The sequence below is a fragment of the Natator depressus genome, chromosome 2, assembly GCF_965152275.1.
Source record: "Natator depressus isolate rNatDep1 chromosome 2, rNatDep2.hap1, whole genome shotgun sequence".
NCBI classification, from domain to species: Eukaryota; Metazoa; Chordata; order Testudines; family Cheloniidae; genus Natator; species Natator depressus.
Genome location: NC_134235.1, coordinates 11,824,521 through 11,843,095, shown reverse-complemented (window position 1 = coordinate 11,843,095; position 18,575 = coordinate 11,824,521). Strand labels below are relative to the sequence as shown.

At 48.8% G+C, this 18,575-nt stretch overlaps 1 protein-coding gene across 1 annotated transcript in view; it reads right to left on the bottom strand.

The window, feature by feature from the left end:
• Positions 1-18,575, bottom strand: part of LOC141982077 (uncharacterized) — a 77,613-nt gene that overhangs the window by 18,604 nt on the left and 40,434 nt on the right. Inside the window, exons 17-27 of the mRNA XM_074943809.1 lie at positions 14,960-15,004; positions 14,405-14,452; positions 11,972-12,085; positions 10,495-10,548; positions 8,539-8,592; positions 7,130-7,183; positions 4,837-4,890; positions 3,262-3,315; positions 2,350-2,394; positions 912-965; positions 241-285 (exon numbers count right to left, since the gene is read on the bottom strand). Of these exons, the coding sequence (XP_074799910.1) occupies positions 241-285; positions 912-965; positions 2,350-2,394; positions 3,262-3,315; positions 4,837-4,890; positions 7,130-7,183; positions 8,539-8,592; positions 10,495-10,548; positions 11,972-12,085; positions 14,405-14,452; positions 14,960-15,004 (621 nt within the window). The remainder of the gene's footprint in view (positions 1-240; positions 286-911; positions 966-2,349; positions 2,395-3,261; positions 3,316-4,836; positions 4,891-7,129; positions 7,184-8,538; positions 8,593-10,494; positions 10,549-11,971; positions 12,086-14,404; positions 14,453-14,959; positions 15,005-18,575) is intronic.

Below are 18,575 nucleotides of genomic sequence, written 5' to 3'. Positions count from 1 at the left end.
GGGAGTCCAGAAAAGGAGGCTACCAGTAATGCCACTGACTCTCCCCAGCTGCGTCCACCCTGTGCTCTGCCACCCACTGCAAGGCAGGCAGAATGCCCAGCCCCACAAGGTCACAGCAACTCATGAACACAATGCTAAAAAGGCCTGTAAAAATCTTCTCTTATCGTTTTCGGAAGCCCCTTTACAGCTGACTGACCCATCTCCTCCTACAGCACACACAGAGGGGTGCATGCTACTTACCCTGGCCCCTGGGGGGCCTGCATCTCCTCTGTGCCCCTTGAAGCCCTGCAGAAGAGAGTGACATTAAGAACATCCAGATGCGTGGACCTTTGGGAAGGCCTTGGCTGAATGGTGCATGCACAGTGGCTGCCCTTAAAACCTCACCAGTTTTGCCTTAGATTAACTGCCTGGTCAGCGTGGAATTGTATCCCGGGGAGGCACCATCCCGCTCCTTAGCAGCACAATGTATAGGGGAGTCTACGGTGGTGCAGCTGCTGTTCCTGGTGTGCCTGGCCCACAATGTGTAGGGGAAAGGGTGGGGCCCTAGTCTCCCCTCTCCCCATCCCCAGGATGCATGACTGGAGCGCAGAGCCTGCATCAGTGAGCAGCCCTGGTGTGTGGGGCACCAGGAGGGCGGAAGGCTTCTTACGTCGTGACCTCCAGGCAAAGGACCTGCATAATCTGCTCCAGGGAATTCTGGGGGCAAAAGATCCAGAAATGCCCTGTTTGATTTCTTGGATTATTTTTTATCCTTTATGCTGTGGAACTGCCTAGATGTCTCAGCTAGGGCAAGTCTTTTGTGCTAAGTGCTATGCACACACACACACAGGCAAAGGCCATCCCCACCCAAAGATTTTGCAGTGTAAAGGATAAGACAGTTTCTGGATTAAACCATCTGGTGTAGTACCTACCGGTAATCCTCTGGCCCCCTCTTGGCCTGGGAGCCCAGGTTCTCCTGGTTTGCCCTAATGGAAACAAGTACATTCAGATTGTGATATTCTTCTGTCATTACCAGCATATGCCTCAACATCATCCAAAAAGGGATTCTGCACTTTCCCATTAGTTGTAATGAGGGTTCTAGGGACAAGTCTTCACATGTGAATGCAATGGGAATGCTCCCCCAAAACCTGCATCAGAGTGCGCACACAGGACATTCAGAACCCAGGCACCCTCCACCCAGCTGTAAATCCACTCTTGCTTCGAGACGTGTGGGCTTTGGAAGTTTAAGGTGTGCCCACGCCTGTTGCCAGGTGTACCTGTCTGGACCAGATTTTCAAAACTAGGTGCACGCAGTTGCATGCTTATCTGATGCATACATATAAAAGGGGTATTTACACAGAGAAACTGGGCGCATGCAATTGTTTATGCACAATTGTGTGCATCTGACTCTGAAAAGTGGCTCAGTCCACACAATACCTTAACACTGAGTATTTGTCCGTGTCCTGAGAAGGAAAGAGCTTGCCACATTCTGGCAAATCACAGGAAGAGGATGGGGGCAACAGATTCTGGAAGCGCATTCTCAGAGTAATATGCATATGCTAGGGGAATGCTATTTCCTGTCCACTTTATTAATCTAGCCCTTTGGCTGGAAAACTCCAGCTCAGGTCCTTTTCCTCCCTGTGCGTACAAGTTAAGAACAATGGGGGAAATCAAACACAAAACTGCCTATCCAAGAAGGGAGGAGAATTGTCACTCTGCAACCCAGCAAGTGCATTTCAGGGTGCATTTCCTACTCCCTTCCCTGCCCCACAAGCTGCAAAAACTGGCTCACTAGGTTGAGTATGACACGACAGACCTGGGTCTCTCTAGAATTTACAGGAGCACTACGGAGATGGCGACACTTTGAGCTGCAGTTGTGAGTCCGAGCTCCAGGAGACATGCCCCTGTTAGCTCTGATTGAGCTAATGCACTACACATGGAGTGTGCCTGCAGCAGCATGAGTGGCTAGCCACCCTGATTACGTACCTGCTGAGCCCTAGGTGCGTACTCAAGGCAGCTGCCCCTTCTGCAGCTCATGACACTGCAGCCACGCTCGCCCCTACTGCAGTTCGTGACACTGCAGCTACTTGTCGTATTTTCAGCTATTCTTAGCATGGCAGCTTGGCTATGTGTCCTCGATCTGAAGATCACGCCCCCAGCTTACAGTGCACACATACCCTCAGAGTAAAAGGCCAGGTCTCCTTTCAAGGTGCTAAGATTTGCACATTAACAGATTGCTCAAGGCAGTTCAGTGTGAACTTGATGCATGTAAACAGACTCTCCTGAGTCCAAAAGCAATAGCCAGTTATGGGCTCTGAAAGCCTGACTACAGCGGCTTGAAATGATGATGTTTACAACGCGAATCCTTACCGGTTCCCCGGGAGATCCAGGCTTGCCATCCTTGCCGTCAATGCCCTGTAAATGAAACATCCATTAGGGAGTCCGGGGGGCTATACAGAAGATGGGTACGTCTTGGTGAGTGTGAAGCTTGTGATGACTGCTCAGCTTGGTCACAGTGCATCATGTGATGCCCCCTTCTCACTTCCACACCTCAGCTATTTACAAACAACAGCTCTGTCCAGCCCCTGCGGTCTCTACTCCCACACTCTGCCAACACCACAGATTTTTTCCAGAATGGGAAGTACAGAGGAGTCAGATGCATGATGCTTCACCTTATCAGCATCCCTAACACTGCTTAAAGATAGGGACGTAAGGCCAGATACTCAGGTGGCATAAATCAGCATCACTCCACTGACTACTCAATGAACTATGCTGATTTACACCAGAAGAAGATCTGGCCCATAGACATTAGAGATAGATAAGACTCACTAGATCAACACCGTTGCCAGATCAATGGGGTTTCAGATATTAAACTGAGCCTACAATTGTTCTTGAGCCAATACAAAGGGGGTCATTACATTCTGGATACTAGAACATAAGAAAATCCCATCCCCTGTAGCAGTATGAATTGCAGACACAATTATCTGTGCCCACAGGCTTGGAGGCATTATCTCACATTGGTGCCCTCTATGGGAAGATCTCTGCCGGGGAAATAAGAGTCAGGCAAGAGGAACAGATGAATCCATTTTGGAAACTATCACTTGGCTGGAAGGTGCCCGACCCAGAACTCACACTATATGGAGCCCAGTGAATCTGGAGTTAACTTGACAATATAAATCTCACATCCACTCCAAGACAGCTCAGAAATGTCACTTGCTGTGTCCACATGCTTACAGGAAGTGTAACATATTGAATGAGAAATAGCAAGCAATTGTCCCTTACCTGAAGGCCAGGCAGTCCTGGTGGGCCCGGGGGACCTGCCGGGCCATCTTTACCCTGTAAAGAGACCATTGATGTGGCAATGTTCAGACAAGCTTTTCACATGCTGCTTCACAAGGAAGAACACTTTGCAAACCCGGAGCTGGGAGGGGAAATGAACTACATGTCTCTAATGCATTCAAACTTCCATTCCCTTAGGGACCAAACTTTGCTTTGCTATATTCACAGTTATTGACAAAAGAGGCCAAATTCAGCCTCCAGGATAAACAGATGCAACTCTCACGGACTTCAGTGGGAATTGCAGCCACTTAGGAGAAGGCTGGATTTGGTCTCAAAAGTGTAAACTGGGAAGAAGCGGATAACAACATAGTAAGTCTCTGCCCAGCATTGTGCTATTGACATTAATATAAAAGCCAGTCAATGCACGTGTTATAGTCTGTATATATTAAATTGGTGGTTATGAAAGGTGTTTAGCTGACTGTCCCTGTGAATGAAATCCTCTGTTTATCCATGGGATTGTACAGCACACAGGCTGTCACACACTGCTTCAACCTTGACTACCTGTTATGGCTGAAAGAAAAGCTCGGTCCTTGGCCTCTCCGCTAAGACTGTTAACTCATCTCACAACAGCCATCAGATGAGCAATTCTTGGTCACTACTGATGAAAGCTAGAGTTGAAGAAATGGCCAAGGGGCGACAGGCTCATTAGCAAACCCTGAGCAATCCAGTTCCAGAAATGCATCATAATTACACACAACTGCATTATTCTGACTCAACAGCCTGTGTTACTCCAAGATGCCTCCTCTCGGAAACAAGAGAGACATTGATTCATAACAAGGAATCTTCTGTTTCACTTTGCAATGAAGATCAACCAGATTCAAAAGTTAAGATCAATCAGAACCAGATCAGATTCTCTCTCTCAGGGTATTTTATTGCCACCCATCACTGTAGTATCTGAGCACTTTCCTTGTACAACCGATAGCAATAACGAAATCCCTAGCAGGCCTTGTGGATTCGCTTGCACTTCACCCTTATTACCCAGCACTGTGTCAGCAGGTGATGATCCTGCTCGGAAATATTAAGTGTGTTTTGCTGATTCACTGTTGCATGTGGGTCACTACCTGTATGGATTTGAGAGAGGCAGTAGGTTCTCTCTTGAAATCCAGACCTAGGGTGTGGGCTGAGCAGGTCTGAGAGTAACCTTAGGAGATGACAAGCCTGAGCAGAAAGCTTGGACTGGATTCATGCGGTTTCATTTTAAGTTCCTTTGGTGAATAAAACCAAACCCCAGGAAGGGAGTAGATTTATCCTGCTATAACTTATGTGGACTGAGTTTGGAGAAGAGTGGGGAAGCCACCTGCTCACTGAAGGGTTTTCCCATCACATCACAGCTGTATCAGGAATTCTAATTCTGGAAAGGTTGGATTGCACAGAAGTAAAGCAAACAAAGAGTTTCCAGCAGGGCCTATTCAACATGAATAGCATTTTAAATAGCACTTGAGGGGCTTGGGGAAATCATCATGTCTGCATCAGTTCAGCCTCACTTTAAAGAAGCTAACACCGTGGCCCTTGGCTTACTATATCCCCTGGCATTCCTGGGGGTCCTGCAGGTCCTGGTTTGCCATCTGGTCCCTAAATAAAACAAAGCAGAAAGAATACGAATTGCTTGTTCATAGTGTATCCCTGTCAACACAGTCAGTATCACAGCTGGCAACACTACCGTTTTCTTTCATTCATTCTTATTAGCATTCATTCACATTAATTCATCAAAGAAAAGCAGTCACCAACCTCTGTATGTAATTGGCCTCCCAAGCCATACATTGTCAGACATTTTAGATTGTTTGCCATTCCAGAAAATATACAGTAATTAGAAAAACTATTGTGCCCAAATGAACTCTGAGAAGAATAGAACTGCTGGGAGAAATATCTCAGCGCACACACTGCAGAAGGCAAATCTTGCAATCATTAGTCAATGTGGACAGAACAAGACACCATGGGCATAGGTTGCAGCAAGAAAAATGTAGGTTAAATATTATGAGAAACTTTATGAATTATAAAGTCTTTGGCAACAAGGCAAGCTGCTCAGGTGGGCTATGGAATCATCATACCTATGGCCCTACCAAATTCACGGTCATTTATGGTCAATTTCACGGCCATAGGATTTGAAAATTGGTAAATTTCATGCTTTCAAGATGTTGAAATCTGAAATTTCATGGTGTTGTAACCGTGGGGGTCCTGGTCCAAAAGGGGATTGTGGGGGGAGGTCGCAAACCGGTGGTACGGGGGTCATGGGATTGCCACCCTCACTTCTGTGCTGCCTTCAGAGGGGGTGTGGAGCTATGTGCAGCTGAGAGAGATACACAAGAGCAGCCCTGCAGGGAAAGAACAAGTCCCAGCCCTGCCCGGACTAGCAGCTAGGAGCCCCCTGCTGGGGCGCTCCCAGCAGCAATGGGAAGATCGGATCCAAATCCACAAGCCTCCTCCAGCTGCAGGAACCTCTGGGGCTGCTGCCCAGTCCCAGAGCGTGCTGTGGCAGCGGGAGGCACCCGGAGGTGGGTCTGGTCTCACCCCTCCCCCAGAGCAGCTGTGCAGGAGACGGACAAGTCCTGTCCGTCCCCAGCCCAGCCAGAGCTAGGAGCCCCCTTTGCTGGGGTGCTCCTAGGAACAAGAGGACATCAGATTTCACGGGGCAGGGGTTATTTCACGGTCTGTGACATGTTTTTCTCGGCCACGAAATTGGTAGGGCCCTAATCATAACTTGAATAAGCAAAGAGACTAGATAGCCTGGTTTAGAGGTTGTAAATCAATCCTGTCAATAGGCAAGCAAATGAATGTTTGCCTATTGACAGGATTGATTGCACCCACTCCAGCTACCATCCGAACCCAACAGTTCTATGATTCTGGGCCGGAAAGCACCTATTCACAGTCCAAGTCCTCGAGTGCAGTGCTGCTCAAACCGTGCTCATTGGAATGCTGGTGACCCACCGAGCCCTTTCTGGTGGTGCTGATGTCACAATGGCAAAGCAATGGTGCAATATAAATTCTGCCATGGTCAGATTGCTGCTGACACGGGGATTAGAGGGGGGTTGCAAACAGTTAGGAGGGCTAGGTTCAAACTGCAAAGGGACCTGGCCAGGTTAAGCCGGGGTGGCTTCATGGGAGGTTTGTCAGAGTCCTACAATCAGGGAAAAGAGAGAGCTCTTGAGAGACGTAAGTGGCCGCACACAATGCACTCAAGCAAAGCGATTTTAGCCATGTCTCTTTAACACCATCCTAATATGCTTTTGTGATGTAAAGAAGCACCATTGCTAATGTGGAGAATGGGGAACCGGAAAGGGCGACGGGCGATAGCTGGGGGAACAATCCTATCTGAAGAAGTCCACAACATGAGAAAACTTGAGAAACCCTTGTCTAAGATCCTTGTGTGGCATTTAACGCGTCAACGAGCCAAACGTTTTCCCTTTTGACCTTTGCTATTTCTAAAGCCAACTGGCAGCCTCATCTACTACATGGGAAGCACTCATATTTTTTACCATGTGGGCTCAGTGAAAAAAATGCCATGCCCATTGCCTTTTCTATAAAGGAAGCAACCGAAGTTGAGCATAAATTTACACACGTGAGGCAAAGCAATGGCTGCAAGATGCGTTAAGTAGCAAGTGTCAGGAGTGTGGGTCTCTTTGATGCTCCAGGGTCTATTACGAACCCACTGGGAAACTTAAAAGACATGGCACAGACATGGGTGGAGGTGGCATATGTAGTCTGTGGCATATGTAGTCTGCAGCTACACTTATTAGTGAGACACACACACATGCAGCATGATGATCCACTTCTCAATATGGGGCGGAGGGGGGAAAGGAGGAGGAAAACTTACAGCGGGGCCTGGGTTTCCAGGAGGTCCCGAGAAGCCAGGCATTCCAGGGTGACCCTGCAGAATCACAAGACAACTATTAGATTAGTCTCAATCCCTTCTTAGAATGATAGACAATCAGGGCTGGAAGGGACCTCAGGAGGTCATCTAGTTCGACCTCCTGCTCAAAGCAGGACCTAAACCCCAACTAAATCATTCTTCACTCTTCAGTTACCTCCCCCAGATATTAGGCCAATAAATGGCAGTCATAAGGAAGCTGTGATATAACAGTGAAACGAGTGAACACACAGAAGGGCTGGTCCTCAGGAAATAAGCTATCCTGGGATTACAAACTGAAGCCTAGGCTTGCAAAGCACGCACTTTTACGCTGTATGTAAGGTCTTTAATATACATAGGCTTTGGAGACTGAATAACTCATCAAGAAACGTAATAGCAGGCTTGGCATGAGTTGCATATTTTGTATGCGAGGGAAATATTCACTGAGCAATTCTCGCAGTGTTAGCAGTCAGTCGAGAAAGAAGCACAGTTATGTTGCGGATGTACTTTCCCTAAGGCATCTGCTGTTCTATGCATAAAGGGGCCGGAAGAGGAAGACCGAAAGGCCAAGGCAGAAGGGTGTGCAAAATGAGAGCTGGGCAAAATGTTTGTAACTTGAAACTTACCAGATTTTGGGGCTTCGTTACTGGACCAAAAACCTGGCCCGCTTTCAGTGTAAGGTTCATGAAACCTATGGCAAACCTGGGCTTGATTTTGACCACCATTTGTGTAATTCCCCTCTGTTCCTGCGGGATCCCTGTTCCTTTGGAAAATCCCCAAGTTTCTCCTTCAGACAAGACAGCGGCCTCTCCTTAACTGCTTACCTGTTGCTTACCTCTTTGGATAAGCAGTTTGGGTAGCTAGGGACTCCCTCATAGCATGAACAGCCTGGGGTTTTTCAGGTGCCAGATGAGAGAGAACTGCAACAGTCTAGCAGCAGGACATGGTGGAGCCTTCCGCATCCCAATTCTGAAAAGACTGCCCACCCCCCATGTCTCACCTGTGCACTAGCCAGGGAAGGAGGCCAAATGCTCAGCCCTTAAAAACCAACAAGGGGCGAAGCAGCCAACTGGACGCCTCCTGGAGATACCAGAGGTGGTGGTGATGGTGGTGGGAATAAAGGCCACATGGCGGCCTACAGACACTCCACAGAAAATGATGATGGTGGAAGGGAGGAGGGGTTTTAAATGGAGGGCATCCTGATGAGGACGGTCCCAGCCCAAGTCTCTTACCCCCGCCCCTCTGGGAGTTAGGGATGCTGAGGATCTTCGCCTCTCTCCCCAGTGAGGCCAGGGTAGATGTCGCCAGGGAGGGAGTCACGGTTATATCCTATATGCATATTCCAGTTGCATGACTTGGGAAGCACACTCTTTTACCTGTCCTCCTTTTGGTCCAGTATCCCCAGATGTCCCACGGTCTCCTTTAGTGCCCTGATAACAAACAAAGCCATTGAGAGCCACTAAGGTTTATGACATTCCCAGCTGTAGGCTCCACTTCAGCAAAGCACTTTAGCGTATGCTTAACTTTAAGCATGCATTTAAGTCTCATTGACTCCAATGGGACTTACATATGCGCTTAAAGATAAGCACTTGCTTAAGTGCTTTGTTGAATTGGGGTCTCACGGTCCACCTAACCCACATTTATTTGCCCACACCCCAGAAAAATTTAACAAAACATTGTATGGAAACTACTCAGGTTGGGGAGCCCAAAATATGACTTTACCAACGTCCCAGCTTACGACTAAATTGCTGGGTGTAGAATTTACAGTGTCCTCAACACACAGCATTGTTCATATATAACAACAGTTAGGCAAGTGGGGGAAACCAGTCTGCTGTTTAAAATATGTCTGGATGTATGCCATTGAGAGGAGCAGGAAGGGACTGACTGAGAAAGGACCTGCAGTTCCACTGATCTATACTCTGGGGAGTTCTTGGTGTTTCTACCCCAGAGTGTACCATGCTGGGCTTTCAGAAGAGCAGCACACTCTGGACTTTAAATCCTGGGGAAGCCCTACCGTGCATTTTGGAAGGAGTCCCAACAGACCAGCTGGCTATCTTATGGCGTTACACTCTGTCTGTTATTTTATTTGAGCACCTGCAGACTGTGGGTATGTGCATATATGAACTGAATGCAAACTGGGATATTGACCACCTATTAGATTTAAGGTTGTTCATGTTCATACGGACAATTCAAATCTTATACCATTATAGTCATATGCTGAGTCTTCCCACTCCAGTCTTCCCTCCCGCTGCATGACTGAACAGCAGAGAATGGTTATTTCTCAGACTGCTGAGTGTTCACAGCAATTACCTATAACACATACATCTATTTGGGTTACTAGCGGTTTTCTGAGTTTTCTCTCAGAATGTTCTCCCATCTTAACCGCCTGCACTTTTGCTTTTGGTCCTTTATTGCCCTTTATGTACTTTTCATGGCAAGAAGTAAAATCAGTTTTCTGAATCAGTATAACTCCTTGTTCATTGTAATAACTGCAAATAAAAAGAAATTAAAATAGCAGACACTGCTTGAGACTGGAACCAAGTGCTGGAAGGCAGGTAAGTCTAGGGGGAAACTCCTTATCTCTATTGCCATTGATTTGTTTTGGTTTGTTTCACGTTAGGCCATTGTAAATGTTCCAACCGTAACTAAGCACTGACTTTCTGAGCAAACTGATCATGGAGGTTACACAAGGCCAGAGCGCTAAATGTTAAATTACTAGAATCCTTCAGGCATTGCTCGGTGTTTGTCAATGACCCTTGAATATGAGGTTGAGACGTGGTAAATAGCGAAAAGGATCAGCCCTTCTTCCAACATGTTTCCAAGTAATACTGGGTGCTACGGACTGGACTGTGGCCATTTAAAGGAGACTGACAGTTCAGTGCATTGTCAGTGTAGCCCCCAGCATACCAAACCATTCATTACATCAAAACCATTCAAGCAAGGAATTTTTCAAGCAGAAAGGAAGGTGCAGGATTTCCAGGGCTGGGCTCTCCCTCCTTCCTCAGGTGAGCGGATCCAAATTGATAGTAAGGCACCCATCCTGCAGTCTTTGCCTGCACAACGCTCCCATTGAGACCAAATTCTGTGTGGAGAATCAAAACCTAACTGGTCTTTGCAAACAGAGAGACGGGGGGTTCTAGATACTATGTTACACTGCTGGGCTGTCCATGGGGAAGCTGTGTGATTCAGGGATGAAATTCAGAAAGGTAGCACAGGGCCTGTCTCCCACTCAAGTGCCACATAAGTTCTCCCCCTCTGCATTCTGATTCAGCCTTTGCTCTACATAAGAATGGAGTCAATCCAGGTGATGTTAATTGAGGAGAATTACTGACCTTTGGACCATCCACCCCTGGAGGGCCTGGGAGACCCTGGGGTCCAGGATCGCCCTACAATAAAGAGGAAAGAGCACTCAATCACACTAATTACTTACAAAATCAGAAAAACACAGTAAGTGATCAGCCACCCATCATGTGCAGAACCAGTAGTTGCAAGGATAAACTTTCAATTCTGCAGCCTAACACAGTTAGGACTCAGTCCAGCTTTCCTGGATGCTCTGAGCCTGTGTGACAAGCTCCTTATTACATATATACGGCAACAGAGGGACCCATGAACACCAAAAGGTCTTCTTATTCAAAAGCTGGCTCTTATTCAAAAGACAGGCCAGCCACTAGAGGGAGACATACTCATACTCACGTAGCAAATGTAGTACGTACGCACACTGGTGGGGATGCAGAGAGTGGTACAGGGATTCAGTCAATGGGACGCTATCCTCTGAATCTGTACAGAACCAATGCCCCAGCACAGTGCCACGGGGCTCTGGGCTGCCAGAAGTGCTTTGTTTTGGCTAAAATAGACAACCACAGCCATGGCTGCTTGTGTCAATTAAACAACCCAGGCCGCTTTCTACAAAAATAAGTGGTTTCTCGGCTGAATTGGAGGGAAACACATTCTGCCTCCCCAGCTAAAGCTGGATATAGCATCTCTCACGTCCTGTCTTACACTGTTCCTGTGTTCCTCTCCAATACAGCAGCCCTTCAATGGCCGGGAGAAGTGACTCCCACATGTTTTAAGTGCTTTGGGGTGAGAGGCACTCTGTAAACGGAAGATCTGAAATGACATGAGATATGCAGAAGCACAATGGACGCTTGGGGCCCGACTATCAGTTGCACCAGTAACTCCGCTGACTTCTATGCCAATTTATGTATAATACACAAACTGATGGAGAGGGAGAGGGAGCTATGTAGGCCTTGGAGGGAGGACGGGAGAAGGACCTGAGAATCAGGGCACAGGGATAGTTAGAGATGCGGGTACTGATGGGGTATTGGACATGGCATGTGTGGATTTAGAGTGGAGTCCAACGATTGTTCCTCCCCCATTTAGATCCCTACATATTAGGGATCTTTGTCTGCAGGCGCCCGGCTGAAACATCCTCTCTGGTTTTAGCAGGCTCTCCCGTTGGATGTATAGGAGGTGCAGGGCAAGAGGGAGGGCTGGCTCCTGTATTCTAGGCTGCTCTCAGGGCAGGAGCAAGCCCCAACATAAAGCAGATTCCTAAATTGTTGGAGGGTGGAGTTCTCCATCCACTCCCCCGGCCCCATCACCCTTCCATCTGTCCCCTCCTCCTCCTAAGCTCCTTCAGGCTACCAGAGCAGGGTAAAGGGGCTGTAACAGGAGCTGGGCTTCAGACCTGTCTATGACGCACGTAGTGCATTGCTCTTACTGTGACTATAAATACAGGCATATTAAAATAAGGCTAAAAACAGTTATCAAAGTGATCCTGAAGCACGAACCTTATTGCAGTTCTCTTACCATTTTCCCATTCAGGCCATCTCTACCCGGAGGTCCTTGGGCACCTCTATCCCCCTTGAAGCCTGGCACTCCAGGGAGCCCCGGGGGGCCAGGTGGGCAGTCATTACACACATCCTAAAAGAGACAAGGTAACACTGAGAAGAGCATTAGGGATGAGACTGAGGCTCCCTTCCAGTCCCACAGTCGCTCGGCGTGACTTTAGCAAGGCGGTGCTATGGGCGTACCCACTCGGTCTGTGCTCCACTCAAATCAGGGGTAGGCCACAGAACTGTTGTGGCCACCTGAGTAGTCCATAACTCAGTATCAAAGCCAGGCTCACAGAATGGGGGGAAAGGCCTATTCTGATGGGGAGAGAGAGAGGAGAAACGAGAAGCAGGAACACACACAAACTATTGTTTCTTCTTAACTTACAGATTCCAAACAGTGTCTTATCCAGCCTCCAAAGCTTGGCTGGGTCAGTGCTTGGAGGGCAGCTGTCCAGGGAAAACCCAGGAGCTGCAGGGAGTTGGGGGCGGCTCCTATTCTGTTCTCTATAGGTTCTTATACCACGCTGGTCACCATAGTATCTGAGCGCCTTCCAGTAGTGCATTGAGTGATATGACTACACATCCGTCACATGTTGTTTGCTCTCTCATGCAGTGTGGAGTTTTTAACATATAAAGCTGTTGCTATGTGTTTATGTTAGAGAAGGCAGGTTAAAGAAAGGTGCCTTGCACTTTTAGCGGAATGTGGTGAGGTTTTTGATGGTCCTTAATTTTGGGGGAGAGTTCATGCTATAGTCTTCCCACCCCTAGAGAAAGCAGGATAGTCAGTACTGAGCCTATGTTCAGCAGAGTGGTGGCAGGCACTGTGGAATAACAGAGAAGTGAAGCGCTGCCCACTTGTGGTCATGAAAGATCTCTTGGCATTTGTTGCAAAAGCAGATGTGTGCTACAGTGCCCTGGCCAAATTCATCATGGGGAATTACGCTCTGTCTCCCTCAACTGTCCTTTGAAGCGTCAGCTCACTACATTATTCTTTATTTCAGAAAACACCCAGCAAGCATACAGAATTCCTAGCATTTCTGCCTGAGGGTCGGCCTTGTTTCAGTGGTGGGTGAAGTGAGCCCAGTATACAGAGAGGCAGTGCAGTCCAGTGGATAGGCCAGGAGGGCTAGGTTCTATCCCCAGCTGTGCCAGGGATCTGTTGTATGACCTTGGGCAATGCACTTTGACTCTCTTTTCCCTGCTATTGCTTGGGTGTCTGTCTGACTTAGAATATAGGCACTTTAGACCAGGGTCTGCTTCCTACTTTGTGTGTGTATGGCCCCTAGAACAATGGGGCTCTGAGCTCAGCTGGGGTCTCCAGGGGTTACCGTAATACAAAACATCTTCATACAGTGCACTCTGTGTAAAGATATTTGGGATCTTTTGAGAAGAGATGCTGTGTGAATACAAGGTTTCATCTCAAGGTAGTAACTTGAGAGGGCTGCTCTTTTCAGCTCTAAGAAGGAGGCCAGTTAGCAGTTCATTTTTCAGTGCCTCTTAATCAATAGGTAAAGATTTCTTGCCATGTCCCTAGACTGCTTAAAAATCTCTCTACTGTGCCCATGGTCATCAGCAAAGATTTAGCAGCTGCTCAGTGTCAAATACTGAATCACTTCCCATGAAATCATCTTCATGGACAGCAAAAGCCAACCTACAAACCAACATTTTCAAATGTGGGCGCTTAATGGTAGGCACCTACATCCCCAGTTAGATACCTCATGCAAACGTGGACTGATTTTCAAAAGGCACTGAGCACCTACAGCTCAAACTGACTTAAGCAGGAGAAATAAGTGCTCAGCATTTTTAAAAATTGGGCCCCTTTATTTCATAGAATAGCAGGGTTGGAAGGGACCTCAGGAGGTCATCTAGTTCAACCCCCTGCTCAAAGCAGGACCAATCCCCAATTTTTGCCCCTGATCCCTAAATGGCCCCCTCAACTCACAATCCTGGGTTTAGCAGGCCAATGCTCAAACCAGTGAGCTATCCCTCCCCCTGATTTAGATGCTTTCAATGGCGTTTAAAGCCTATCTTTAGGGAATTATGCTTGAAAATATTTGATGCCAGCACTTCAGAGGGCCAGTTCAGGCCCCACTAAAAGTTAGAGCAGCAACCTCGGGGCTGCTCTAACTTACACCAGCTTATAAGGGCCCTTTGTAGGCCATTACACTGGTGGAGATTACTGGAGTGTATCTAACTCTGGCCATGCCCCCTTTGGGCTCTAACATGTCCGCAGTGGCACCAGCTGACAGTGTGACTATGAACTGCAAACTGCTTGCAAATCTGGCTGTTTAGAATATTCAGATGCACATCTGGCACTGACAGTTCAGACACATCTCTATAACGTAGCATCAGTCATCAAGTTAAAAGCAAAAAACAATCTCATTACAAAAGCAATTTCAGCCTGTACCTTGACTAAGAGATTTATGTCCTCAGGAGAAAGCAGGGAGGAGGCACCCTGTGGAAAGAGAAATCTGTTGTTTAATACAAATTTAAAAAGTAGTTTTATAAAATGAGACACTGAAGGTAAATTTGCATGAAAATTCCCTGTTGTACGGTACTGATTTTCTTTGCACTCTCTGGTGCTCATTGAGTCAAATATGTCTTTGTCAATGGCACTCTACGTTTATTCCAGAATATAGAGAGGGACTGGGCAGTGCATGTGTAGAAGATACAGATTCTGGCATTAGTTTTTATATGCAAATACTAAGAGAATGTTGTAATGAGCTTTTGCTTTCATTTACATATAACATATTCAATTATTTTTACATTGAGCCAAACCTACCACAGACGCTGCTACCATAATCACTCTTCGCTCTTAGTTCTTGTAGCTGTTCTTCCAATTAGAACAGTAAGCAAGCAACATTTAACTGTCACTGTGAAGGATGGGGTATATGGAGGTACTGATATAAAAGGGAGACGAGCAGAATTGTTTGGCATTTAATCTAAAAGTGAAATGACCTACTGGCTTTCCAGGAGGTCCTCTGTCCCCAGGGTTTCCAGGTAAACCCTATGGACAAGGGAAAGAAAAATCTATGAGATTAACACAATAGGGCCTTTATTCTATTCCCAGTCCTCAGACACACATACTCACGCCATCCCAGGACACTGCTCATTTGTGCATACTGTCACACAACCCTGCCAGTGTTGGGACAATCACACACACTTCTACAAGAACTACTAATGTATCTCAATGTTGGTAACATTTAGAATCTACCTCTCTCCATCCACCTCCACCTGTGACTCACTCGCTCTCACTACCCATCCTACCATACTTTGGTGTCACTCTTAATTCCACTTGAGTTACCCCCTGGGCAAATCTGGGTCATCATGTTTTCATGGTCACTTAAGGCACAGGTAATACTTGGTCGAGCTGCAGCAGTTTCAAGGAGAGATGAATGAAGCACTCAAGACTGAGCCCAACTGGAACATTTAAAACTAAGGCCCCCGATCCTGCATCCGAAACTGCAAGATTGGGCCCTGGCAGTTGGTTGCAGCACCGTTGAGTCATCGTTTGTTGGAGCAGTTTGATACGAGTTTTCAGAGACGGGTGTGTGATAGAGATAGATTGAGATGGGCAATTGGCAAGGCACCACTAATATATCAAATACCTGAGGTCTGGGCCTGGAAGGGAAAGGAAGAAGTTCTATCACATGGAAAGGGATATGTAGGAAGTGCCTCCAGAAGGGCCAGAATCTGGCAGCATTTGAGATCCTCACCCTTGGGGTGCCTGCCACTGCCCCCCTTACTTATCAGTCAGGCCTACATTTGTGTGGAGAAGTGTTCCTCAGAAATGTAGGCTGGTTCATTTCAGGCAATTGCAGACCCGGGACATTTGGCTGTGTGAAATCTGGCAACATGACTGTTCTCACAGCAAGCACAGATCTGAGATTGACATTTTCCAACTTGAGCATGGAAAGCAAGTTCTCTGAGGAGAGGCAGGGCATGGAGGGGCCTGCTCCCTCACCATCCGTCAGCAGAGCTGGTGGGCTGCAGAGGGGAAGGCACACAGCACTCTCCTAGAGCGTGGCCCCGTGGGCAAGCTCGCTCTGGGTGCCTTGCAGCGCTTCCTGCCATCCCCAGTTCTGTCAGGGCTGCTCTGTGAGGCACCACTGAGTCCTGTGGAAAGGTCCTGTCCTTTTCCATTGCACACTCCTGGTCTCCACTACTGTGTATGTTCTGGAGTGACATCAGACTGTATCGGCGATCACCCCGCGAGAGACATCTGGCCTCAGCTGGGGTGGAAGAAATCAGAAGAAATTTCAGTTGCTCTTTTCCTGTGTCTGCATTAACACTGGCGTCCAAAGAAGGGCCCTTCTGAGGCCTCTTGTCTTGCTCAGGCTTATGAATATGAAACCGTGGTAATGAATTTCAGTGGGGAACAGCTGCGGTTCCCAAGGAACTGCAACTTCATTGACTGAGACGTGTGTGAAGGAGAAACTTGTCTTATAATTATTCTTTGGGGAACTCGGGAAATGCTGGCAAGACGGCACGTTGCTTCTTACACTTTGCTTCCTTGAGACAGGCAAAAATCCTGCGATTAAAAGACTGTAGATACTCCTGGAAGACTAAGGTGCTTTACCTTTCAGTTAACTTTACTTCCCTCCTTTAGCCAAGGCTAGCTTTCTCTTTCTCAGAGGGAGCAGGGTGATGGCTGCAGGGGTGGTCAGTGCTCCCAGAGAGCTAGGCGCACTCCACAGGAGAGTACCAGCGCTGAGAGAATCTCTGGGTCCCCCAGAAGTAAGGGAAAGTAGGAGAGAATTCATCCCCTCTTCCCCATGGTGGGGTGAGGAGAGCGGGACCACACCTAGAGAAACCCAAGTGTGCAGGAAGAAAATGAGATGTTCCTCTCCAAATCCCCAGGAGGAAGAGAGAAGAGATCCATTCAGAGTCACAGGATGTCTCTTTGGGCCTACTAGGGAACTTCAATGGAGCTACACCCAATGATTGTTACATCAGCCCTTCAATTTTCTGAAGCCATGGCATATATGTTTATGGGTCTAGAGATCCTGGGATTGATGTGGGGTCCTACAATGTCACAACACCATGTTAGGGTGACCAGATCGCAAGAGTGAAATATCAGGACATATTGGGTGAGCGAGCGGGGGGGAGCCACAGGTGCACAGCCCCAACCGGAGCCACGAGAGGGGGTGCACAGCACTAGGAAGCTGCATGAGGGGTGTACGGCCCCTGCTGCAGCCCAAACCACAAGCCACGGGGCAAGGACTCAAGGACTCCTGGCCCCAGCTCCAGCAGAAGCCACGAGGCCAGGGGCACAGGGCTCCAGCTCCAGCCCCAGGCTGAAGCCACCGGACAGGGGCTCAGGATCCTGGTTGCAAAGTCAAACCCAGTTACAGGGCAGGGGAGCGAAGGGCCCCAGTTCTAGCTCTGGCTCCAGCCCCAGCTGCAGTCACAGAGGGGAGGCCCACAGTCCCAGCTTCAGCGTTACACCTGAAAACAACCTGAAAAACCATAATTGCCTGTAGATAACAGGTCACAGTCGGGTTTAATGGGACATTCCCAATCGACTAATTTTCTATTTCACTCCCAAATTTAAAATGTCACCTGAATATCGGGACAACTGGTGTCCCGACTGCACATCGAGCAGATGTCCGCCGCCAGGTGCAATCCCTGCTTGCCAAGGTGGGTAAGTGAGCTGGGCAGCAGCTTAGCAGTGCGCAGCCCTGGCCTGCCCTGGGGGGAATCAGCATGTGCAGAGGCAGGTGCCTCTTTCCTTGGCTCTGCCATGGGCTAGGTGGACCAGTCTGCACACACTCTGCTGGACTCAGCCCAGCTGACACTCACCTTGGGGACCTGCCGGCCTCTTCCCAGGAGCCGCCCCGAGGTAAGCACTGCCGGGACCCACCCGTGCACCCCCTCCCCCCGCCTTCAGTTGAGGAGGCGAGCAGCGGTAAGGGCGGGGCCGGCCAGGGGCAATGGGGTACACTGGTCCGCCCGGCATGCTACCAGCGTGCCCCTTCCTGACGGGGGTGGGCCCATGCTGCGCCACACAGCTCGCCTGCCCAGCACCTCCCGGATCCACTATGCTCTGCACCCCCTGAACCCACTGTGCCCAGAGCCCCCCCGCCCCTCCCCCACATTTCCTCCACAAATGCACACTGCTGTGCACACCACCACCCCTGCCCAGCGTCCCCCCGCCCACAGCCCCACCACAGCTGCCCAACACCCCACACAGAACCCCCCACTCGCTAGTTTCCCAATACACACTGATTTCTCCTCCCTCCCTCCCTCCCTCCCAGTGTCCTTCCCCACAGCCCCACCACCACAACTAAACAATGCCCCACACAGACCCCCACTGCCCAGTGCCCTGACACACACAGATCTCCCCCACTACCCAGCACCCCCCAACAGTCCCCCACTGCCTAGCACCCCCAAACACACAAACCTCCCCCACTGCCCAGCGCCCTCCACACCCTCACAGCCCACCACCCCCCACCCCGACACTCACTCCACCACACCCTGCCCCCTTTCCTGGCTGCGCTCACCAGCCCTGCTGGGAGGTCTCTGGCTCCTAGGGTCAGAGCGGTGAGGGGGGTCTCCAGACGCTCCACGTGCTGCAC